The sequence below is a fragment of the Mus caroli genome, unplaced genomic scaffold, assembly GCF_978045245.1.
Source record: "Mus caroli unplaced genomic scaffold, Mus_caroli_1 scaffold_6, whole genome shotgun sequence".
Taxonomy (NCBI): Eukaryota; Metazoa; Chordata; class Mammalia; order Rodentia; family Muridae; genus Mus; species Mus caroli.
This window is the reverse complement of record NW_028227261.1, coordinates 146037684-146063545: the sequence shown is the minus strand read 5'-3', so window position 1 is coordinate 146063545 and position 25862 is coordinate 146037684. Positions and strand designations below refer to the sequence as shown.

At 43.4% G+C, this 25862-nt stretch overlaps 1 protein-coding gene across 4 annotated transcripts in view; it reads left to right on the top strand.

Annotated features, from left to right (window-relative positions):
• Positions 1-25862, top strand: part of Chd7 (chromodomain helicase DNA binding protein 7) — a 176542-nt gene that overhangs the window by 122906 nt on the left and 27774 nt on the right. For all 4 annotated transcript variants that reach the window (XM_021160001.3, XM_029475873.2, XM_029475875.2 and 1 more), the window contains exons 8-17: positions 6898-7012; positions 10191-10274; positions 11592-11729; positions 11826-11947; positions 12267-12510; positions 13555-13731; positions 17768-17911; positions 19217-19472; positions 24394-24604; positions 25262-25457. In XM_021160001.3, coding sequence (XP_021015660.1) covers positions 6898-7012; positions 10191-10274; positions 11592-11729; positions 11826-11947; positions 12267-12510; positions 13555-13731; positions 17768-17911; positions 19217-19472; positions 24394-24604; positions 25262-25457 — 1687 coding nt within the window. The remainder of the gene's footprint in view (positions 1-6897; positions 7013-10190; positions 10275-11591; positions 11730-11825; positions 11948-12266; positions 12511-13554; positions 13732-17767; positions 17912-19216; positions 19473-24393; positions 24605-25261; positions 25458-25862) is intronic.

The window sequence follows — 25862 nt, the reverse complement described above, 5'->3', positions numbered from 1 at the left end:
CCGAGCTTCTTCTTACCCTTTACCTATATACGCGAATAGCAGGTGTATAGGTAGGCATGTATGTGCACACATAGGTAGGGATGTGCACACATAGGTGCACATGTGTTTCCCTGTCTTACAAGGTTGTGTAGCATTACTATATCTTTTGCTCTTTTCCCTCCTTCTGTACTATTCTGAACATTACTGTATGAGTCTTTGTGGGATGTGTGTTGCCTTTTGCTTTTGGTTTTTATGGCTTCCACTGCATGATTGTCATGGATCTCTTCACTCTCCCACGTCTGTGACCTTATCAATAATGTCTTCCATTTTTGTAGTGATAGACAGCGCCACAGTGATTTTTCTCATGCATGTCTATATATATTTTGTATTGTTGGATTTTACCATCAGGGTGAATTCCTAAAAGAAGAAAATAGGATTGCTATATAAAGGCATAATGTAGTTTAAAATTTTCGTACATTTTATTTGTTTGTTTTGTGTGCACACATGTGAGGGTACATGCACATATGCCACTGCATGTGGTAGTAATCAGAGGACAGCTTTCTGGAGTCAGTGGGTACCAAGGACCAACTCCAGCTGCCTAGGGTTGGCAGGAAGCACTGTATCCCCTGAGCCATCATGCTAGCCCCTTGCTAGTGTTGAAAGATGTACCAAACTCCTGCATACAGAGTGTCCTCAGCCTTCCCAGCATGCTGTGCTGCCTTCTCAGTTTTGGTGACATTTATTAATGTTTTCTCTTGACCGTAAGAACACCATTTCATAACTTTATGACCATCTTTTGCTACATCTCTGGGTATGTATTTGCGCATGTTCCTATAACTCATTGTATTGGTTTGTAAGCTCTTTAGGCGTGAGGGCTATCCTCTCTTGGGCCAGAAGCCGCCAGGGATTGAGTTCACTGTGCTGTTGCCTTCTCATTTTCTTTTACTTATTACAGCATAAATTTTAAAGGCGAGATGGCTCAGCACTCATGTGCAAATCTGACAACCTGAGCTTGAACCCCAGATCCCACAAGGTTGATGAGAAAATCAACAGCAGAGAGTTAGTTTCTTACCAACAGTGCTGTCTGACCTCCACTGTGTTCCCATACCCCCAGTGCACTTAAGAGTTCTGTAGTTAGGTTTATCAGTCTTTTGTTGGAGCGGGCTTTCCAGTCATTCTTCCATATATTGCTGTGAAGGTAGAATTAGCCTGCGCTTTCCTCTAGCTTACCCATGTTTTTTTCTGCTTCAAAGCACGGTGTTTGGTGTTCATGCTTGTCAACCACAGAGGCCCATCCTGAGAAACACACCATCATTTAATTCCCTTATTGCGTGGATATCATGTCATGTCCTTAATTAGACCTAGATGGTTCCGGTCAGTCATTCAGTATGATGCTTTGATTCAGTCAAAAGGTAGGGTAAAGATGAACTGTCTAATGCTGTTGCTGTTGTACCATGGCTTGTGAGTAGAAGTTCACTCTAAATAATGGAAAGGATTGCATACCGAATGCATGGCTAGGAACGTGGTTGTTGTTGGCATTGTTATTACTGTATTTAACTAACTATATGTGCTATACTTTCATGAAGTTGGTAGCACAGTAAGTTTCTGCTTGTTACCACAAACACATGGGTTACGTACTGTTCTGTGACATTACAATATTTATATCACCTGACCATGGGAATTTTTTAGGTCCTTTATAAGATTATGGGATCACTGTCTGCCTCATACAAAGTCTGTCATAGAGCACAATGTTAGATGGCACACAACCACAGTTAAGTCTTTCCTTTTCACAGATATTTGAGATATACACCTTGTACAATATATCTACTTATATCTCTGTATCCTCTTTTTTTTTCTCTGTGTGTGTGTACATGTGTTTGCATGTAGGCATGCATATGAGTATGCATGTACATGTGGGTACATGCATATGGAAGCATTGGGAGCCTTCTTCAATCTTGTTTTACCGTATTCATTGCGTCGGAGTCTCAGCTGAACCCAGTACTCCCCTTTCTAGCTATCCTTGCCAGAGAAGGCTTTGTCTTGTGAGCTCCGGAATTACATGTCGGCTTCCATGCCCACCTGGCATTTATGTGTGTGTGTTTATTTTTTATTTTTTAGAAATCCAGACTCCCGAGACTCATGTCTTAGTGAGGGTTTAGTTAGTAACTTAGTTAGGCTGTGGCAGAAGTCAGCGCCTGCACTAGAGGCAGGAACTGCAGCACAAGCCATGAGGAACTGTTTCCCTGTGTTCCTCATGACTTGCTCAGCCTGCTTTCTCACAGAACTGAGTGCCAGCATCTCACAGTAAGCCGGGCCCTCCCACATCAACCAGAAGTCAAGAAAGCCACAACAGACTCTCTTACAGGCAATCTCATGGAGACATGTTCTTAACTGAGGTTTCTCGTCCCAGATAACTCTAGCTTCTGTCAGGGTGACAAACAGCAACACTAACAGAACAACCTCACAACAGACCCCATTCTTACTTGGTATACAAGCACATTGCTTATTAAATCATAACCCTGTCCTTTTCGTTCATCCCTGAGATATTCCAGTATTAAACATTCCAACTTACAAAGTCTCACACTATAAAAATGCAAATATTTTAAAAGTTTAGTATCTTTAAAATGTCCAGTCTCTTAAAAGCCTCTGTAAATATCCATTGGCTTTAAAATAGTCCAAACAGTCTTAATGGCCACACAGCTTCTGCGTGCTGACCTTGAGGAAGCAGTTCCAAGAAGACTTCACCTCTGTTGCCGGGCTCTTCTTTATCACAGCTAATCCATCAGCCCCAACCGACCAGAACTACAGATTCTTAATTCAAATACCAAACAGTGCAATAATGTTTAATGGGCTCTCAAACCTCCCACTGAAATTTCACAGGCCAGGTCTCCATCATCTGCATAGCTTTCAGTGGTCTTATCTTCCAGGCTCCCATAGAACAGCTCAGTGAACTCTTGAGCACTTTGTGGTTTCTCCATCTCAGAATGCACCTATTACCACACTCCTCTTATAAACCACATGGCCAGGTCTGTCACAGCATACCCCACAGCCTGGTGCCTGTATCTGTCTTAGTTAAGGCTTTTGTTGCTATGGTAAAATACCATGACCAAAAAAATGACTTAGCAAAACATCCATTACTGCGGGGAGCCAAGGCAGCACTATGGAGGCAGGAGCTGATGCAGAGGCCATGGAGGGATGCTGCTTCCTGGCTTGCTCCTCTTGGCTTGCTCAGCCTGCTGTCTTATAGCACCCAGGACCACCCAGCCATAGATGGCATTGCCCAAAGGTCAATCTTTGGAAGTATTTTCCTAACTGAGATTCCCTCTTCCCAAATGACTCTAGATTGTGTTCAGTTGACAAAAAAAACAAAACAAACAAAAGCAGAAGAGCTTGCATGTTGAGTTAACAGACTAATTAGAAGAGGGCTGAGGCCTGGACGACCTCCTGTGGTCAATTTCTCTCTCCGTGTCTCAGCACCGGCTTCCTCGGGAGCTGTCTAGTGTAGTTTAATATCTGGTGTGTTTCCTAGATGCTCCCTGTTTTTTAGTGTTTCTGTGGGTCTTGTTGCATATTTATTATTAACAAGCAATCTTCTGTGAACTTGTGTAGTTCCACGATTATTTTTCTCTTCACTGAATTACACTTACAAATTTATAATTTAGAATATTGACTTTGTACTGTATAGAAAGCCTACAATCCTTTTAGTTGGTTCAGCTCTATGTTTGTGACTTTTTTTGAGTGTGTAGACATTTCATTACGCACATTTGTACAGTTTGTGTTAAATTCATAGCTAAATCCTTTGTCTTTGGCGCTGCTATGAAAGAAGTTTTATGCAAATGTAATGCCCTCTCATTGGCTGCTTTTGTGAATGATGTCTACTTATTAACTCCATCTGCCAACTTACTTTCTTTTACATTACTGAATTGCTTTATTCTTTGAATTTGTTTTCTGAACTGTTAGTGGGTTTTGTGTGTGTGTGTGTGTAATCATTTAGTCTGCAAGTAGAGATAGTTTATTTAATGGCATTGGTGCCTACATGATATTGTATAATAGTGGGTATCCATATCTTCCTTACCCCTGACCTTTGTGGAAAAGTCCGTGCTGCATCTCTTGTCTGATAAGACCTAGCTTCATGTGTAAAGCCTATATCTTAATTATGTTCATAAAATAGCAATAGATTCCAAGCATCCTGAACTTTTTTATTAGATATTTTCCTCATTTACATTTCAAATGCTATCCTGAAAGTTCCCTATACCCTCCCCCCACCCCCCGCCCTGCTCCCCTACCCACTCACTCCCACTTCTTGGCCCTGCCATTCCCCTGTACTGGGGCATATAAAGTTTGAAACACCAAGGGGCCTCTCTTCTTTCTACTGATGGGCGACTAGGCCATCTTTTGCTACATATGCAGCTAGAGACACAAGTTCTGGGAGTACTGGTTAGTTCATATTGTTGTTCCACCTATAGGGTTGCAGACTCCTTGGGTGCTTTCTCTAGCTTCTCCATTGGGGGCCCTGTGTTCCGTCTTGTAGACGACTGTGAGCATCCACTTCTGTATTTGCCAGGCACCGACATACCTCATACGAGACAGCTAAGTATCCTGAATTTTAAAACAGCTTCTGTAAGTGTTAAATTTCAAGCAATGTTGAGCACCAATAGGAATAATTGTGTGACTTTTCTCCTTAGACATATATCAACATTGTTTACTTTAAAATAGATTTTCTAACACTCAGCTAACTCTATTATTACTGTAGTAAATCTTACTTTCTTGTTGGTTTTTTTTCTTCCTCTCTTCTCCCGATCTGGGGGTGGGAGAGACTGTCTGTCAGATGACAGCCTGCAGGAGTTGGTTCTTTCCTTTCACAGTGTGTGTTTCAGGGATTGAACTCAGGTCATCAGACTTGGTGGCAAGCATCCCTTACCACTAAGCCCTCTTGCTGGCTCATCTGCTGTCTTCTTAAAGCAGTATGGGGCATTTGCTAGCATCTTACTTAGAACCCTTCACTAACATGTGGAAATAGGCGTAACTAATTTCCCTTTTGTACCATCTTTTTCAACATTACATACAAATATTATTTAAGTCATTTCTTTAGAAAACTGTCTTGAAATGAAGGTTTGTTTTGCAAAGTAACTGCAAGCCATGTTTTTCTAAGGCTTCCCTGAGGTTATTTAATAGTTTATTTTTCTCATAGTGACCCCTCCATGAACATTTGTCTCGTTTTCAGTGCTAGCTAGTCTGTGAGAAAGAGTTCTTCTGCTTTGTTCCTTAATGAACAAGAGATGCAGGCAGCCTTTGACTGTTTCCTTCTTCTTCTCCCTGCTTGAGCCTCCATGAGTTATCAGTGTCAAGGGAGAAAGTGGAGTTTCTGACGGAAAATTTCAGATAGCAGGTGGCAGAGCAGGGCCAGCCTATGCCAGCCCATGTGCTTGTGTCCAGCTTGGAGCCTTTCTGGTGGCCTCATATGTCTTTGTCCCCTTCTCAAGGCAAAAATGTTAACTGCCCATGTGTTTCTTCTGTCAGTTACCCTGGAAGTCTGGAGTAGGTTACTTGTGTACTAGAAGTTTGTCCAAGGTGAAAGCAGACAGTACAGTAGCTGTTACCTTACTATTTATGATGACTATTTGCTTCTTGATGTATGCACATTTGGTCTGTTTTCTGCGTATATGTTGGGAGTTAAATGAATTGATATTTGTGTGAGGCATTTCTGCTTAAAATACTTTTGTCTTTCAATTAACTTTAGTGTTTAATCAACTGTACATTTGAAAATACATATTAGGACATAAATATCAATAGAAAAGGGTTTCGAAAGACTCTGTAATCACCACTTAATCTGTGTGCTGCAGTGTCTTGATGCTAGAAGAGTCATAGATCCAAGTATGTCCCTTTCTTCCTTTCTTAAAGATGATGGGGCTGGAACCCAGAACTTTGCACATGCTTGTAATATGGTCTGCTACTGAGCTACATCCCTGGCCCTTCGTGTTTTGAAGAAAGGATTTTTCTGTGTCACCTAGACTGATCTTGAACGTACTCTTGTCTTGCCTCTGCATTCCAGGTGCTATGATTTTAGGCTTGGGACCCATGTACTTAGTACCAACTTTTTAATGTCGTCACCGGAAAGAAAAACAAGGTGATGGTAGCTATTAGGGGCAGTGATGGGTAGATGGGGCAACACAGTGCCAAAATATCAAGTAGCACAAAGAGGCACAGCGTGGAAGGTGTTGTTCTTCTAAGTCTGGTGCAAGCAGAAGGGAGGATCAGAGGATGTTCAGGTCCAGGTTAAGGAAGGAAAACCGTCTAAAGGGAGACATTGTTTCAAGCTCTTAGGAACACAAGCTAATGACAGGAATGATAGTTGAGGGTCATGGGCTGGAGCCAGAGCTGCACCGTCACTCTTGGTGGCTAGTCGTGCTGTGAGTTGGGGACCTACTACTCGCTTATCCCCAAAGGAATTGAGGCTTTAAATTTAAATTATTTTAACTTGATAAAACCCTTTTATTTCTCAAAGTTAAAAGGCTCAAAACATTTCATAATTAAGGGTACCCTGTAGTGCTCATTGTTTGATACTGACATGTAATCTGTTAACTTAGGAAAACAATTTGTTATTGGGCTGTTTTCTGTTTGCTTGTTAGCTTTTAAGTTTTTGGGTTTTTTTTGTTGTTGTTGGTTTTTTTTTTTTTTTTTTTTTTAATGGGTAATGGATAAAGCCCAAGGCTAGGCAGATAGCAACTTTCAGTACTATTACATTACTGATTCTCGTTTATTTTCAAATGTTAGTAGCTATACTGGATGCTTGGCATTATCCATTATCATTAAGTAGGTGTGTATGTGTGTGTGTTCTCTTTTGATGATTTTTTTAGTAAGACATAAATTAGATGATTTCTTTCTAAATGTTTTAAGAGTATTCCTTTCCTGTTCCAGCTCCTATCTTCATTGTCAGTGGGCGTCAGTAGAAGATCTGGAAAAAGACAAGAGAATTCAGCAAAAGATAAAACGGTTTAAGTCAAAACAGGGCCAGAGCAAATTCCTTTCAGAGGTATGAACTAACCTGATTAGATTTTGAATTTTGAAATGTTTTCTTTATCAAAATATTCCAGAGTTTGAATTTTAGGACTTTCATCTGTTAACAAAGCCTGTTTTGGCACTGTGACTTGCACACTGGTTAACTGGTTTGACACTGTGACTTGCACACTGGTTAACTGGTTTGGCAATGTGACTTGCACACTGGTTAACTGGTTTGGCACTGTGACTTGCACACTGGTTAACTGGTTTGGCACTGTGACTTGCACACTGGTTAACTGGTTTGGCACTGTGACTTGCACACTGGTTAACTGGTTTGGCACTGTGACTTGCACACTAGTTAACTGGTTTGATACTGTGACTTGCACACTGGTTAACTGGTACTGCTGGAATTTGTAAACAGGAAATTTCTCATTCTTCCTGTTGGCTTTGTCTAGAAAACGCTGGTTCTTATGACATGTGCAAATAGCAGTGGTTAATATTGTACAATGAGAATGCAGCCGAGAAAGGAACAAAGTAAGCAGACAGAGGTCTGCAGAGAGCAGGGCAGAAGCTTCAGTATGGAGGGGTTTTAGGCGATGGGGATACGTAGCCAGTGGTGGTTGCTCAAGTTTGTGCCTCTTAGCAAGGTCACGAACAGATGCTGTGCCATTGAGCAGAGGGTAGGCAGCATCTCCTGCCCTTGTCCTCTTTGCCCTCGGTTATTAGGTAAAGATAGACAGAGATATCTAACCTTCTCTGAGGAGAGGACCAGCTCCTTGACATGGTCAGTTATGTCTCAGAGATGCTTTTACAAGCTGCTTAGCTGGCTCTCTGGACTCGAGGTCACTAACTTATGTTCAAATACAAGACAAGAAGATTTAGAAACCAGCAGCTCTCTAACTTTGAAGGAGCTTACTTGATGGTTTCTTAGCTGTTCTCCAGAAAGTGTTAGCCAGGCCCAAGCATGTTGCTTGCAAATGTGAGTCTGTGGGGTTTGTTCCTTCCACACCGACAGGGGCAAAGGCAAAAAGGAAAAAACTAAAGACGTAACTGCACGTAAGCTGGTGAAGGATAGGGTTGTGAAATGCTCCTACTGGTCAGCCTTTCAGGTTTAGCCTTTTGTGGAGAGGAGGAGGAGGAAGAGATGGAAGAGTCGAGAGTCTCAGGTCACGTGTGTGCTTTCCTGGAGCATGTTCAGGGTACCTGCAGGCAAGCAGGCAGGCAGCCTAGGATACCTGGTCTCAGCCTCCTGCCCTGCTGTCGTCTCAATAGCAGTGAGTGCTTGACACTGGGGGGCTCAGGCTCCTGAGTGTGACTCAGATCTCTCACCTGGGAGAATGTTAGCAAGGCTTTTTTTTTTTTTTTTTTTTAAGAGTAGTCTGGAAAATAAACCTGTGTGTTTCTATTTCCTGTGCCCCTTTTAATGAAAGTTAAGCTAAAATGTTGAGATACTGGGTGACCAGCATCAGCAGAGAGAGAACCCATGTGTACTGTTGACCTTCTGTGAGGCGCAGCAGGGGGGAAACCAGGAAGCTCTGTGGGCTTTCTCTGTCTGTAAATCAGGGCCCTGTTCATTCAGTTCACCTGGACTCTGGCTCCTATATTCACTCCTTAGGGAACTGTGCCTGGCACTAATATACAGCCTGTTTCTCTGAACATGCTGTCCACATGTCACTTGCATCCAGGATGCAAAGCACCCTGGTAAAATGGCAACTGAGAAATCTTGGTTCTATCTGGAATGAGGGTTAGCAGAAAAGAATACAGCTCTGTGCACCCTTCCCTGATTCTGTCTAGGATCTCTGGCTATGGCTGCTATTGCAGTCTTTGCTGAAGCTTAGCCTTCCTGACTCTTCTGAACCTACAGTCTACTCAGAAATAACATCTAGGACAGGAAGCCCATCATATGCCTGATGCCACAGAGCACTGGAAGAGGGTGTAGGAGAGAACAAATTGGGTATTGGCTATAAAAGCTCATGCTGGAAAGACAGTGGTCTTACAGAGGGCTTTTGCCATCCAGGACTAGTTTGTGGAGTATTTTTACGGCTTGTGTTGTATATAAATAATATGTATGTGCTAATTGCCTAAATCCAGCAGCTTTGGCAAAGCTAAATTCATCAGAACGTTAACACTGCCGTGGTGTAGTCTTTTTCTTACCGCTCACCTCTGAGGAAAAACGGAAGGCAGCAGAGGCACATTTGTGTGTGTGTGTTGTTTGGTTCATAGTTTATAATCCAAAGCACCCAGGGTGGACATTTTAAGTGGGTACAATAGCCAGAGTGACAGAGAATGAGGTCTAATTGACTCTAAGCTGCCTTTTGCATGTAAGCATTACGGAGTGTTAACTGAGCTATTCTACAGCACATGTGACTGTGCGTCTTTGTTTCTGACTAAGATCAGAACCTTCACAGATGTAGGTTTCTTAAAGTCTGACGTGGCCTTTAGCTTTCATGGGAGCAGCAGTCTGCTCTTCCATATGAACCATAATCTGCTTGAACCGTATTCTAGCCCCGTAGTCTTTCTAAACAAACAGTATTACTCTGCTCTTGTAAACATTGTGAGGATATTGGTTAAATTAGTTAAGTAACTGTGTTTCAGGTTACTTTGGACTCTTCTACCTAAACACTCAGCATTCAGTACAGTTAAGTTATTGGAATGTTTAAGATTAATGGGACGACTGCTATTCTATGTGAGGTGGTGATATCGGTTGGCAAAGATTTCCAACCATCCCGACCCTGCTCACAGACCAGTGTGAGACCTGCTGATTTCAGGGTTGGTGGCTTATGCTAACATTCTGTCCGTGGTGCTGTGCAGCGTTCTGAGATGCGCTCGCTAGGACGTACCGTGTGTGGCTCTGACTCCTCACTGCAGGCTGTACTTTCAAGAATGCTAAATGTATTGCATGCCATAGGCCTTTTGGATTGCCCATTAGTGAATTGTAATTTCACACTTCATTTGAAATATTCTTAAACATTCCCTCACAGTAGAAGGTTTCACACAGTAATTAAAATACTCAGTTAACAAAGTCTGAGAAGTTTGATTTCCTCACGGGGAGTGATTTTGCTAAATTGTAGCATTTCAATTAATATAATAAAAGATGTCAAATACAAATTTTGTGTTGCTGTGACCCAAAATATTGCCTAGTGAGAAGTGAAATGCCGTTTCTCTGGAGAAAGGAGCGAAACTCTAAGCCTTTTTTTCCTTCCTGGGAACAGATTGAGGATGACCTGTTTAATCCAGATTATGTGGAAGTTGACCGGATAATGGACTTTGCACGTAGCACAGATGACCGGGGCGAGGTAACAGAGATCATTTGTGTTACCCTGGGTGGCTCACATGTGTTAACAGAAGGGACAGAATCAAGGTCTCAGCCTGGTCAGAGCCTCCACTACCAGGCTTCTAGTCTGTGCTTAACTGAAACATAATGATTTGTAATTAGTTTTGTGACTTAATAGGGCTTAATAGTGTGTATGTTCCATCTGAATAGTTTCACTTTTAAGTGGTTTTCAATCCGTTTAACTGCATTAAAATGTCATAATTCTATGCTGATCAGTAAGGACCTCCACAGACTTTGTATACATTTGTCCTGTGGCACAAAGTTCCCCTGTGGAATTGATAGCACCCCTGTAGTGGATAACAGAGAGTTTAATATTAGTTGGCACTGCACACCCTTAGCGACTCTAGTGGCCTTCACTTAGTAGGTGCTTTGAGGGTAGTAGAAATGACTTCTTATTGAGACCCCCAGACCTGGCTTCCTTGTGTTTTCATGAGCTTTGGTGTTCCCAGCCTCTCTGTGGAACTGCACTGTCTGCTTAAGTGCACAGCTCTTGCTTGGCTTGAGGCAGCCTCCAGGAATCATTTCCTTTTACTCTAAACTTGTGTAATGAAACTTGCAGTGTTTCAAAGACTCTGGGATGCCCTCCTCACATTTGCCTTGGTTGCTTGTTCTTAAAACCACTGTCCGAGAGCAGATTTACATTGTCAGCAGATAATTTTGGCAAATCAGTGTACCTTGATCGTGACCTGAAGATCAACAGAACCAAGTCTTCCCTAATGGAGCCAACAATTCTCCTTCCCTCAAGGAGAATTCCCACTGACTCAGAGCACCCAAAATATTTCCCCTTCAGTCTTCCAGAGCTCGGTCACATTCACATTGTAAAGTGACTGAGTGCAAACAGTATATAATCTTTCCCTTGAAGAAAAAGCTTGATTTGTGTAATAAACTTGTCTGTTTTCCACTCTTCAGGCAACTATTCAGTTATGTAAACAAATCGCTTACGATAATAAATCCAAGTCATGTAATTGAGTAATTAGATTACATAAAAATTAGCCTTTGATTTGGCTTTTTGGTATTCATTAGCTACTCCTTAATATTTGGTCATGAACCAATGATTCAGATAAAAAGCTCATTTTTTTTCTGTTAATAACTAATAATCCACTTTCTAGAGTACACTGGAAATGACCACTTTCAGTGCTTAGAGTTTTAAAATGTGGGCAGTTGAGTCTTCCCAATGCTGGGGGTTGTCTTGGTCAGGGAAGCAGAGCTCATGTCTTTTCCTGAATATATAGTATTTGGTCAAATGACTTTAGTTCTGATTTGTTTGAACCTGGCCCAGCCTGTGATTCACTATCTGGTGAAGTGGTGCTCACTCCCTTATGAAGACAGCACATGGGAGCTGAAGCAGGACATAGATCAAGCAAAGATCGAAGAGTTTGAAAAACTCATGTCCAGGGAGCCGGAAACCGAGCGGGTGGTAAGGACTGGCTCTCGGGAAAGGGTTTGATTTGGGCATAGCATAGTGGTGTAGTCACTGAGAAACCACTAATGGCATCTACTATATTTGGAACAGGAACGACCTCCTGCTGATGACTGGAAGAAATCGGAGAGTTCCAGGGAGTATAAAAACAATAACAAACTCAGGGAATACCAGTTGGAGGGAGTAAACTGGCTACTTTTCAATTGGTACAACATGTATGTAAACATGCTTCTTTTTACTTTCAATAAATGCTGTAGCTCATATCCTTTGTGGTATTAAGAATATAAATTTTAATGCTGTAATACGTTTTTAAAATTCAACTGTTGGAATATACTTAATTTATTCACCAAATTAATCAACAGATCTATGTAGAAATAATATCTGTTTGTTAGGGACTTTTCTTTGAGATATATTTTGTTGAACTAAGAAAATAGCTAAGGTGGTATGGGGTATGCATTTATGGAGTGTATACTCTGTAAAAAGAGAGTGACAGCTGATAATCACGAAGCTTTCCTGTCCTTTTCTTTCCTAAAGGCGAAACTGCATTTTAGCAGATGAGATGGGTTTGGGAAAAACGATCCAGTCCATTACGTTTCTCTATGAGATATACTTGAAAGGAATCCATGGCCCCTTTTTAGTAATTGCCCCATTGTCCACGATCCCCAACTGGGAAAGGGAATTCCGAACCTGGACGGAGTTGAACGTGGTTGTGTACCATGGGAGCCAAGCCAGCCGTCGGACCATTCAGTTGTATGAAATGTACTTCAAAGATCCCCAGGTAAAGCGGTGGGGTGTGACCCCTGTGCATGTTGTGTATGTTTTAGAGGGCTGATGACTCGGATCTCTATGACCTGGGGATAGAAGCCTTGGTTTCCCTTACTTGAGAAACTTGCTTGAGATTTCTTCTCCAATGCATGTTTGCACAATTGTCCTTAAAGAGTAACTTAACATTTAAGACCACAAACTCTCTAACATATTAGTAACCTAGTTCTATTTTGTATGCCTAAGACAATGCCACACAAAAAAAAATAATACTAAAATGTGACCAGGAGGGACATTTTATTGTACAATGATCAGAAGTGAAAAAGTCATCAAGTATTGTAAAACTCCAAGTATGCCACAGAGGAGGGATTTAGTGCTTTGCTCGTGTGAGAATTGTTCTAATCTTGTCTTGTAGTTACCTGCTTGTAATTATTACCTCTTACTGGCAGTAAAGCATTATGCATGCAGGATAGGGGATGGTATATGCTAAAACATGTGTAATCTTTAAGTAGTAGAGGCTGTTGTAGAGTTGGAAACAATATAAAGTGTGACCTATAGTTAAAAGATTAAAAAATATTCAAATCTGTTTTTATCTTTAGATTTAGAAATTATAAGGCTCATCCTCTTTGGATTCTTTTTTAAATTTTGAATATTTTGGTATTTTACAGAAATGTTTTTAAAAAGAAAAGAAAAAAATTAAGTTAGAGAAACTTGAAAAAAAAATAACGTTGCCTCAGTATTGAATTTCCTGTTAGGTTCTGTGGGCTGTGACTAGACTGGAGCACTTAATGTCACTTTATTCATATGTGCTCTCTAAGGAAATTTGACCCCAAATTTTTCTAGTACTTCACCAGTTTCTTTTTAAAAGGAAATGTTTCAAAATCCTATTTTAACTAAAATAACTGTAACCAGAAAACTTGACAACAGAATGTGCTACCTAAAATACAGAGGTCTCCAAAGGGTTAAATACATATATTTTAGAAGCCTTTTTATGCTCAAATGTAGGAACATAGCCAGTCCTGTGAAACAACTCTCATGTGCTGTGCCCCTCCCCCCCCAGGGTCGAGTGATAAAGGGGTCCTATAAGTTCCACGCCATCATCACTACATTCGAGATGATTCTGACGGACTGTCCTGAGCTGCGCAATATTCCCTGGCGCTGTGTGGTCATCGATGAAGCCCACAGGCTGAAGAACAGAAACTGCAAGCTGCTGGAAGGGCTGAAGATGATGGACTTGGTTAGTGACCGTGGCTGCTGCCGTTGAGTCCCTGCACTGTTGCCTTGGTCTCTGAGTGTGCTGCCTTCCTGACTGCTGTCTGCTGGCATCTCAGCAGAGCATAGTCATGATAATTTGACCAACATCAATTTCAAATATTTGCCATGTCATTAACTGTTGGGCCAAGCCTTGCCTCCGCGATGACAGGCCACCTACATTTCCCAGCACGTGTTTTTGCTCCAGTGAGGGCAGTTGTACATGCACACTGTTGGTTAGTTGGCTGGGACATCTGTTCAGTTTCTGCAGATGCTGAGAAGTTTGGAATATTGAAGGCCTCACATTTGCTCTGGGGTTTTAAACCACACTTATTTTATTTTCCCAAAGAAATAGCCACGCCTTCCTACTTTGGTAAAGATTTTTCTTTTCTGTAGGAATAATTATCAGTGACATGTTGTAAGAATAGCAGGATTTTGTTATTTGTTATGCCTGCTGCTGTGTGTACAATCCTCTGATAGAAGTTGCTACAGCTCTTCTGTCCTTGAATTCCTTCTCGATCCATAGTTTTCAAGTTAGTATGGCCATTTGTTTGTCCCCTCCCTCCCCCCTTCCCCTCCCCCTCTTGCATGGATCTGCTTGTGTGTTGAGGTTGCACACATACCATGGTGTACTTGTGGAAGTGAGGGTACCACGTGGGTCTCCCTACTGTGTGAGTTCCAGGGAGTGAATTCGGGTTTTCAGAACTTTTACCTGCTGAGCCAGCTCACCAGCCCAGCTTCTCATTTTTAATGTACATTTGAAAAAGAATTGTTATCCTGTAGAATGCAGTGGCAGAGTTGAGAACTTCTGTAGCTGTCTTGCTATTGAGAGTGGATGATGGGAAGGAACCTTCTGCTGTTTCAGGGCTGTACATGGTTTCCTAAAGACTGGACCTGCTGAAGAGAACCTCAGAGCTCTCTGTCACAGCTTTTGCAAGGGTTTGGCCTAACCAGCCATTCTTTTAATTACAAACAGCGAAATCTGATTTTGCTTAAATGAAGAATATTGACTGATTTTTTTTTCTTCCTACTTAGGGTAGCATTTCCCATTTTTCTATCAAATAAACAGCTTATTAACAAGGTCCTAGATCTTTTGGAACGCAGTTCACCAAATTTGATAGCCAGTCGGCAAAGCAGCATGAGCATTTAGAAAACCAGAGAAAGTCCTTGACTTGGGTTCTGGAGATGGAAGGACTCGTAGCTGGCTCCGGTTTCCCTGAGTGATACTCTAGCAGTGCAGGGAAGTAATCCGTTCTTTGCAGGGAAACACAAATGTTCAGGACCTCTCTCTCTGTCTTCAGAGCAGAGGTGTGCCTTCACGGTCACCCAAGAGACAGGCTGTTTCTGAAGGCTTTAAAGTCATGGGGCTGAGCTTGCCCTAAGTTGTACTCTGTTGTTAGTTTACAGGTCTCAAAATAGTAGCTTCTCATTGTAAAATACTCCTTAGTTAGTGAGAGAAATGTACTTAACTTCTCTCAACATCAAAACATTTACTTGCTTTTGAGGTATTGTAGAAATTACTCTTTTATTAATGGATTAGAATCTGGCATAGCAGTAACTTTTCCGTTACATATCACAATATTTATTTACGTTTTTATGCATAATAGCACATAGGAAAATTATAATGTTCTCTTCACTGAGCTAGACAGGTAGGGTGAGGCTGCCCCTCGAAGTGGGAGACCAGTCCTGGGGTTCTGTCTGTCATAGCCAGTGTGCCTGTAGCGTTTAAGATAATGTACTCAGAATCTCTAGTGTCCTATCTCAGAAGAGATGTTTTTAAGGTGGAAGATATTATTGTTGTTCAAGGCCAAAATGTCCTTGTATTGATGCAGCTGAGAATAGCTGACTGCTTGGTGCTTAAGTCCTAACTTCAATGTCATTTGAGCCTATTCTCTTGCCAGAGTTACCTAGTGAGGAGCAGCGCCGTCCAGCCTGCTGTAGGCCTTAGGGATGCTGATCCTTAGGCTAGACTGGCAGGGGTAAGCACATGCTTAGTGAAGATGACCTGCAAGCCAGAAGGGAGGATTACTGGGTGTCTGCCTCTGCTCTGTAACGAGAGACATGGAGCTGTGTTGGGGGTGATCATGGTTGACAACATCCTCAGTAAGAGCTCTGAAAGGAAAGCCCTTGACAAAGAGGGGCATCCTGAAGTTGTTAGAGGCCATTGACTCTGTTGTCTCCTCATTCATTGACAGGAGGCTTCACACAAAAATGTGTTGCTAAAGCGAAGTTAAGTACACTTTGTCCATTTGCACTAAAGAAAGCAATCATGTTTTCAAGGCAGGTGCAGTTCTACCTACCCATTGAACTGGAGGCCGTAGTGCCCAGTAGCCCAAGACAGGAGGGGTCCTTTGCTCAAATAAGTTTCCTTTGAAATGTGCACACCTAAAAGTTTGTAATTTCTAAGTTAAGTGCTCAGACCTTAAGCTCGTGAGGAAGGAGATGAGATAGCTCTGAGACAGTCAACACAGCATGGCCACTGTTCCTTCACTGCTGCGATTCTCCCCTTGGTCCGTGATGACACTTTCAAACGCTCTTGGATAAAGCCATTCAGGACTTTGGCTAATCAGAGATCACAGCCGGTGAAACTTAAATAGTCTAGAAGACCTTGAACTCATTTGCAGATTGCACAGGCTTTGTGAGCTTAGTAATGATGATAAGCCACTCATCTGCTTTAGTCAGAGACTTTTACAAGAGAGGTAGAAACCAGAACAAACCCATCAAACTGCTTCACCTCACTTTTAAAGTGCTTCACTGACTGATAGGCCTGGGAGAGATTGCTCTTACTTAGATTATGTCACTAGGGTTCAATGAGTACATGCTCTGTGTGGTCAGCTTTCAAGTTAAACCAGAATCTTATTTTGAAATTACTGCATGGCTGCAGTCACTTCCTAAAGTAAATTTGTGTTGTGCACCAGGAACCCAAACAAAGAAGAAAATAGTAAGGCTTTTAAAATTTGAAAGCTCGGGTCTAAGGACGTAGTTCAGTTGGCAGAGCCTAATGATCACCAAACAATGCACTGGTTTGACCCAGCCCACAAAGCACTGCATAAAACCTGGCACGGTGATGCATTCCTTAATCTCAGCACCTAGAAGGTGAAGGCAGGAGGGTCATAAGTTCAAGTCCATCATGGGACACGTGAGACCCTGTCTTAACTTTTTCTTTTTAAGGACCTGGAGGAAAGGTGAGAGGAGAAATTGCAGTCTGGATGTAATGTATGAGAGAAATAAATAAGTGAATGAATGAATGATATCATTGTAGATTTAGATCAATTTAAAAGGCTTCCTTATGTTGAATGAGAGAATGGTAAGTAGTAGGTAGGTAGGTAGGTAGGTAGGTAGGCATCTCTGTTGCTTATGTTGAAATAGAAAGAGAAGGCTTGGTTGATCAAGGGCTGGAGGAAGGTGGGCACAAGTGGGAACTCTGGTTGAAGCAATGGCTAATGTGTTTCAAAGACACAAAATTAGAAAAGCGTTGGATTAAAAAAAAATGATTGTGGTGTTTAAAACTAAGCCGACCACTCTGCTAGTTGAAAATTTTTGCCAAACAAAATGGTTTTCCACGTACTGTTGCTGTTTGAAGCATCTCTTTTGTCTCTGTCATGAGTCAAGCAGGAAGCAGATGGAAAGGTGAGAGTCCTGCTGATGTAGAGAACAGAAAGGAGCGTGTAACCGAGTCTGGGGACTTCAGGGGAAAACTAACTACACAGAGAAAAAAGAAATCACTGAGATTGGGAGACTTAGAAAACCCTCATCCTTAAATCTCAACCTTGCAAACTCGGAAGAAACAGGGGCAAGCCCTCCAGAGTTTGCTGCGGTGTTCTCTGTGTCTGCCGGCCCTGCACCAGGAGCCATGTCCATGTGTGCCTGGATCTTTGTCTCTGCTCTGAGTTCTACACCTTGTGTGCGTGCTGACCCACCACAGTGCACAGAAATAGACGATAGAGAGAGAGAGGAAAGTGTTAGCACCGAGAGACTGTTCTGTTCCTGACTGGCAAGTTGTTTTCTTCATGCTCTTCCAGGAACACAAAGTGCTGCTGACGGGGACCCCGCTGCAGAACACTGTGGAAGAGCTCTTCAGCCTGCTTCATTTCTTGGAGCCAAGTCGCTTCCCTTCAGAAACAACCTTTATGCAAGAATTTGGTGATCTGAAAACGGAAGAGCAGGTACTTGACCCCTCTGAGTTGCCTTTCAGCCATGACACTGAAGATGAACTTGTGAAATGGCCAAGATTTTTGGTCTTTGCAAATTGTAAAAAGTAAGGGTTGTGTTGTAATAGTTACCACCCCGGCAAAGAGCTTTGTGGTTCCTTCTCTAGGACTTGAAGTCATCATTACAAAGTTGATCTCTTCTTGTTTCCTTCTCCCGCACCCGACCCCCGCCCTCAGAAAAGCCCATTGAGTTTTTATCGTGTGGTTACTTTACAAAGGCGACTTTTAGAGGTCTTTGTGCCGTTTGGGTTAGTTTTCTGCAGGGTGTACATCACAGGTAGTGTCAGAAACCCCTAGGGTTTACAGAACCACCTGTCCACTGGAATTTTGGGTCCTTGGTCTCATTGCTGAATCATACTGCTTCAAGCCTATTTTTTTTTTTTTTTTTTTTTTTTTGGTTTTTCGAGACAGGGTTTCTCTGTGTAGCCCTGGCTGTCCTGGAACTCACTTTGTAGACCAGGCTGGCCTTGAACTCAGAAATCCACCTGCCTCTGCCTCCCAAGTGCTGGGATTAAAGGCGTGCGCCACCACGCCCGGCAAGCCTATTTATTTACCTTTCAGAATTAGAGGTGCAACTACCCCACTGGATTCCTGAAAGAAATCAGAGGGCTTGTGTGTGAGAAGCACTCGGCACCTGTAGGCACTCGTGTGGAGCATCCTGTCAGTGAGGCAGCAGAGACCCACACCCCACTAATTTTAAAATAAATGCATTAGTAAGCTCAGAATCTTGGACTTGTTTGCCCACTCTCCAGTCTCCTGGCGCAAACCTCCTGGTTGAGCTTGCTGTTTTGTTTCTCTTCTGTACTAACAACAGAACAGTGCCATCAGTGGGCGAGAGGGAGACTCCTGCTCAGTTTGCTCATTGATGCAGAGTAGTACCCTCCAGCGCCCTCACCCTCGCTCTACCTCTTTCCACAAAGGAAGGGAAGCATAGAGTCCCCTGACGTTGCTCCTGACCTCTTCCTGTCCATCCCCAAAAGGATGGGAAACTAAACAAATACCCCTCCCCCAACACGCGCTTATAGTTTCTCAAGCCCCTCAGGTGATTCAGGAGTTCTCAATAGGTAAAGGTTTCTCTCTGACACAAGCGACAACTCACAATTTAGCTCCTTCACATTCTTCCTAGGCTTCAAAGAACTGAAGATGGATATTAAATAAATAAGACAGCCTTCCCTTTTTTTTTTTTTTTTTTTTAATGCCAGGATGTTTTAACACGCAAGTGAATGGAGATACCAGTATTGACTTGAGGTCCTTTTTTAGGTGCAAAAACTACAGGCTATTCTAAAGCCAATGATGTTGAGACGCCTGAAAGAGGATGTAGAAAAGAACTTGGCCCCCAAAGAAGAGACTATTATTGAAGTTGAGCTAACAAACATTCAGAAGAAATATTACCGAGCCATCCTTGAGAAGAATTTTACATTTCTTTCCAAAGGTGGTGGACAAGCTAACGTACCTAACCTTTTAAACACTATGATGGAACTGAGAAAATGCTGCAATCATCCCTACCTAATCAATGGTAAGCCTGCTCACCCACCCGCCTGGGCTTGTTACTGCGGAGGTCAGAGATCGGTCGGTCGGTACAGGCTTCAGAAGCCCCCGCTGCCCGTGCCGAGGCTCTCCCAGTGACCGTCCTGTCCGCTCCCAGGGCGTGCTCCCAGGGGGTTATCCCTGTGTGTGGTTGCTGAGGTTGGTAGCCAGTGCTCCCTGAAAGCACCGCGCCACCACACATCGCCTTCATCTGAAAGTGGGTATTTGCACCACAAGTAGATGTCAGCAGGGCCAGGCCAGCGGCTAAAGCCCTGCCTGTGAGGTGTTCTTGAAGGAGTGGTGTGCTTGATTCCAAAGCACTTAAGAGCATCTCCCTGTGGGCGGCACCCGTGGAATCTGAAGGCCTTCAGGGAGTGTCCCCTGAAAATGGGAAGGGGTTTGAAAGTTTGGATCACTGTATTGTCCCTGTTACTGAGAAGGACTTTATAACCTTGATGTTTTCTACTCCACTCCCGTGGGTTAAATGCCTTACACACTTCCAGAAACTGTTAAGGAGATGTGTCCCCTGCCTGTGTGAGCACAGCCAGTAGGGACGTAGGGGGCGCTACCTCTGAGATGCAAGTCTCAGAGGAAGATGGTGTATGAGACCAGGATTTTGCCAGGCAGGACTAGAAAAAGGTCGCTGAGGTGAAGCCCTAACTCAAGCAAAAAAGAGAACAAAGGGACCTTACCCAAAGTATAGCAGCGTGCGGCACGGAGGGACACAGTGGACCCTGCAAGGAAGCAGATGGGGTCACATGCTACTTTGGCTCCAGACTGTGGGTGGAGGAAGCCACAGCTGGTGTTTGAGCTGAGCACTGGCTAGAAATGTGTCTATGTGACTGAAGATGTATCTCAGTGGGTGGAGCGCTCACCTAGAGTATACAGAGCACTGGGTGGCATCCCAAAACACCGCATTAAGCCAGGTGTGGCAGCATATTCCTGTCATCTCAGCCCCGAGGAGGTAGAGGTCAGAGAATCAGAATCAGGACTGTTGTCGGTTATATAGAAACTTTGAGGCTAGCCATTTGGGAGGAACGGGCTAAGGAGGGGCTGTTGTTCCTGAGAGCCATTTATGAGAGCCTGCCTCAGAAATGAAAGAACTAGAGACTGATTACAGCCAACATTCCAAAAAAGATGGAATGAAGGATAGACAGACAAGCAAGCAGAGGATGATCAGCTGAAGGGGTATGGCTGTGATCTGGGCAGTTTACACTGTGATGGCAGGCTAACCCGGGAGTGTTGAGGTCTGTGAGGGAAGGAGACAACCTCCCGTTTCCCTGCCTCAGTATGCACCTGTACACCACCCTGGATGTCCTTGTCAGTGGCGGAGAAACAGTAGCATCCACCAGGAGGATAAGCTCAGGGCATAGAACCTGAGGCCGTTGCTCTGATGTGACGTCTGTGAACTCCTGTTTTAAAGCAGTGTTTCGGTAGTGTTTCTTTTCTAAGAGAGCACCATGTCTGATAATTGCATGTCCTCTGTGCTAGCCAACCACACATGTTTATGAGGCTGTCAGCCACTGTGGTGTCCGCTTGCCTGTGGCTGAGTTGGGACTCGGGGAAGTACTTGTGTATGAGGGGGACACACCTGACTATGCGCGCATACTTTTATTTCATACCTTATAGAGAGACCTGACTATGCGCACATACTTTTATTTCATACCTTATAGAGAGACCTGACTATGCGCACATACTTTTATTTCATACCTTATAGAGAGACCTGACTATGCACGCATACTTTTATTTCATACCTTATAGAGAGAAAATAGATAACAGCAACCCCCAGCAGGAAAGAGGAGAAAAAGAGATACTCCGTAAAGGACTCGTGCTGGCAAGGCCTGTGTCACAGGCGCTCAGTCCCATGACAAGGAGGACTGCTCTGAGCTTCCATGTCCTCCCTGCTCACTCCAGTTAATTGTCTGCAGAGAGCATTGCCAAGGTTCCCCCCCACCTCCAAAACATAGCAGGGGCCCTTTTCTGTGTCTGATTTGTCTCTGGGGTCCCCTGTATAGCTCTTCTTCTAGAGCCCCTTAGGATTCCTTGAGGTATTTGTCCTAATTGTCATGCCTTGAGGTGAGCTCTCTTGTCCTAAGAATAAATAACACAGTGTCTGTTAGGGAGGTGTCCTTGTGCCCGTTTTTTTGGAAAGTTAAAAAAAAGAAAAATACAGATACGTTGGGCTCCTAGCTTCAGGAAAACGTAGAGTGAGACAGTGTATCTCGTGGACATCTCATGGATTGGTCCAGGGCCCCACTGCACAATCTTATCCAGGGTCTGTAACTGAGTTCTTATGGAGCTGTGGCTGTGTCCAAGTAGCACCCGCAAGGAAGTTTAATCATCCGTAGTAAGCGGTTATGAACTAGTCGTAAGAGAGGGAAGTGCACCAATCGGCCTAAACGTCTATTCTACAGAGCATGTCTTTTGAAAAGTAGGGGCAAATCTGTACAGTGGTGGGAGTGGTGAGATAAGCTTAGTGGGAGAGAACTCTGGACGGTGGGAGTACATGCCATAAAGATGCATGTGGTTGGAGAGTGTCTGCATATGGCGGGCAGAGTCCCCGCCCAGTAGCAGTTCTCTGTTGAAGTGGGAAAGCTCTACTCTTCTTTCCAGTTGCCTTTGCGCTGCATACAAGATGAATGCACTACCAGCTGCACTTTAACTAAGTAGTTGAGTTTATCATAACCCATATCCAGTTGATGTTTTCAAATCTAGCCTCAAAGGAAATCTTTAATTGCTAATTTTAAATTTTTGTCTCGTGATACATGGGGTAGAAATTGCAACCCTCCCCACAACCTCCCTCTCATTTCCCTCTTACCATAATAAATACAGTGCTGGAAGAATTGTAAAGGGCGTGCGCTTGTAGAGATTGAAGGATCATCGGTATAAACTGTTCTGGAAGAACTTGAACTCCTAATGAAATCAATCAGTTCTGAAAAGAAAAGGATATAATCCAGAGAGATGTCTGAGATGCTGAGTAGTTAAAGTGCGCCTCACTTTGGCATGCGTTCATCCCCAGCTGCTTGACCCTGATGTTCACATCCCATCCCGTGACTCACAACTGTCTTGGGAGGGTCTGACCCCTCTGGCTCTGCAGGCACCCTCTCTCCAATGCACACATGCACACGTATGCACACACTTTAAATTCTAAAAGTTAAAGGAAAGAAATTATCAGTGGCATCAAAAAGGCAGGGGTGTTGTTCTGCAGCTTCTTAATAAATTTAAAATTTTATAATGTGAGTTTAGATTTCTCTTTGAATTATTTATATTTCAATTTTTCACTAAAATAATTCCAGCCTGCCTGACATTTGCTTTCTCAAAGTGAAAGTCTCATTTTGAAAAGATGATTCCTTGATCATTAAGTGGTTTTAAACTATATTACACTTCATTTTTATCCCGGGTTGTATGCCTCATAGACAAAGAATGCCCAAACATCATAGGGGTAAATTATTCATTTCTAAATCGTAAGCATCTTACGAGCATTATACAAAAGAGTAAAACTTACTAAAAGATATAATGTGATAATTCACTGTGAGTCTCTGTGTGAGCCCAGGAGAGCTTTCTGAACCTAGCGCCTGCCAGGTCTCCAGACCGCAGGCCTGGGGAACACCATCACCTTTAGTCAGAGACACTGTGGCTTCTGTCCTTAACATGGCGTCTCCTCCTTATCTTTCCTTAGTCTGTTTCCACACTTACAGAACTAATCTGACTCTCAGCTTTTTGTTCTTGTGGAAGGCGACTAAGGGTCAGGCTCTTCCCAGAGAGTTGGCATTTTCTGCCCGTTTCACTTTGTGAAAAGGTCGTGCACCATGTGGAAGGCCTGGCACTCGCTCCAAACATCAAGTGGCTTTAATCTGTCCTTGATGATTCTTAACTAATCCAGTGTTCTCTGTATGACCCCATAAGGACAGCCTCCCAGCCACCTTAAATGGAAGCGAGACTGTCCTTCACTGGCATTGTGTTGCCTGTAGAGGTGCCATAGCCATTACAGTGGCCTTCCTGACCCAACCCGACCTTCAAACGCCTTTGGGAGATTTCTGTAACCCCATCTGTGCGTCACATATTTCAAACAGTGGGAGGAAGTTCCTGGCACAGTATAATGGTAGGAAGTGAGTGCTTTAGGTTAAACTTGGTGTGCTTTCTCAAAAGCATCTGTGATAGGAGAAGAGTGTGAAACCCAGCCCTGTGTACTGGGGGACCCCAGAGGCCAAGGAGGGGGCCAGATCACCTCTGCTTCACTCCAGCCAAAGAACTGAAGCATTGAGAGAAGCTTACCTGCTGCTGCCGGAACCCACAGTACGATGGGGGAAGCCAAAGGCTGTAGCTGTGAGCCTTCCTCATCGGGGACATGTCCTTCCACTGAGTCTACTCTACTGCACCCAAGTTTCTGCACAGTGTAGAAACATCAAGAAAAGGGGAGTTAGCCAGGAAGCCATAGTGTTGCCTTGGTTTTCATCTTTGGAGGGTTTGGGCATTGCTGTTTTTGTTTTACTCAGCTGACACCCCTTTGCCTGTAATTCAGGCTCTAGTTTTTCTGTAGGTATCTGGCCCTTGGCTTGTTTCCGACACTTATGGCCTAACAGTCTGTTGTTGAAATTTGGGTGTGTTTTGTTTGGTCGGTTTTGGTTTTGTTTTGTTTTGTTTTTTAATATAGTCAGCAAACATTTGGTGGCTGGAAAATGTGGATCTCTCTCCAACTGCCTCAGTATATGGAACTTAAAACTTTGGTCCCTTTTTAGGCCTGTAGTTATGTGTGGATCTAACTTGGAGTAAGCAGTGGCTTCCTGCTCTTACATGTGAATGGGATATTCTGATTTTGCCAGTTTGCTGTGGGTTTTGAAAGCAAATCCATTGTTTTTAGTAATAAAAACCTCTTACAGTATTCACGTCATGCCATCCAATCTCTGCAGGTGCTGAAGAGAAAATTTTGGAAGAGTTTAAAGAAACACACAATGCAGAGTCTCCAGATTTTCAGCTCCAGGCAATGATCCAGGCTGCTGGCAAGCTGGTGCTGATTGACAAGCTGCTGCCAAAGCTGAAGGCTGGTGGCCACAGGGTGCTTATCTTCTCCCAGATGGTGCGCTGCTTGGACATCCTGGAAGACTATCTCATCCAGAGACGGTGAGGCCACTACAGAGAAACAACAGAAAGAGGGCAGGACGCGGTGTGAGTCACCTAGAAGTGACATTTACAGTAGAGGTGGCAGAGTGGGAACAATATATCACCTCCCCCTTTAAAGCCACAGTTATATAAAGGGGCATCTTACATGATAGCAGGGCGGCACTGTGTACTTTTGTTTTTCTATGACAGGGTTTCTCTGTGTAGCCCTGGCTGTCCTGGAACTCACTCTGTAGACCAGGCTGCTCTTGAGCTCACAGAGATTCACTTGTCTCTGCTTCCTTAGTGCTGGGATTAGAGGCGTTTATCACCACCGCCAGGTCTATGTAGGTTTCTTTGTTTGTTTGTTTGTTTTATGCTGCACACTTTTGTGAGCAGTTTCTCGTCATTTTGTTCAACTTGGCGAGAAGAGTTCTTACTTAAAATTAAAATGTATTTTATCAGCTATTCTTAGAGTTTAGCTGTTTCCTTGAGGAAGTAAAACAAAACTTTAAATCTTGAGTGTTCTGGCAGTTGTATGGAAAACACCCCTGATCTGAAGTATTTATGCTAAATCCTTCTATTATGTGAGCGCATATTACATATTGGAATACTTATTTGAAAGCAAAAATGAGTGAGCATATGGTAGCTGTGGGTCAGGCCTCCGTGTTGTATTTCCAGGTACCCATATGAAAGGATTGATGGCCGGGTCAGAGGCAACCTCCGCCAGGCAGCTATTGACAGATTCTCCAAACCTGATTCCGATCGGTTTGTGTTCCTCCTGTGCACACGGGCAGGAGGGCTAGGCATTAACCTCACTGCTGCTGATACCTGCATCATCTTCGATTCAGACTGGAATCCCCAGAATGACCTCCAGGTAAGTGGGGGCAGGCTGCCTGTCTCCAGTGCCTCTTGTGACAGACTTATCAGTCACACCAGTGAAGTAGTGTGTCATTGCCTTTGTCTCCTGACTCAGAGGAAATCAACTAGTGATCACCTGATGTGTGAGATGAGAGGAAACCCTGTAGAGTGTTGGTATCGTTCTAGACTGCACCTTTCATTATTTTAACAATGTGTGGTTTTAGAACTAACTAGAGAGACATGTGTTTTTTTTTCATTCTTTTTGTTGTTGTTGTTTTGTTTTGTTTTGTTTTTAGAGACAGGGTTTCGCTGTATAGCCCTGGCTGTCCTGGAGCTCACTTTGTAGACCAGGCTGGCCTCGAACTCAGAAATCTGCCTGCCTCTGCCTCCCGAGTGCTGGGATTAAAGGCGTGTGCCACCA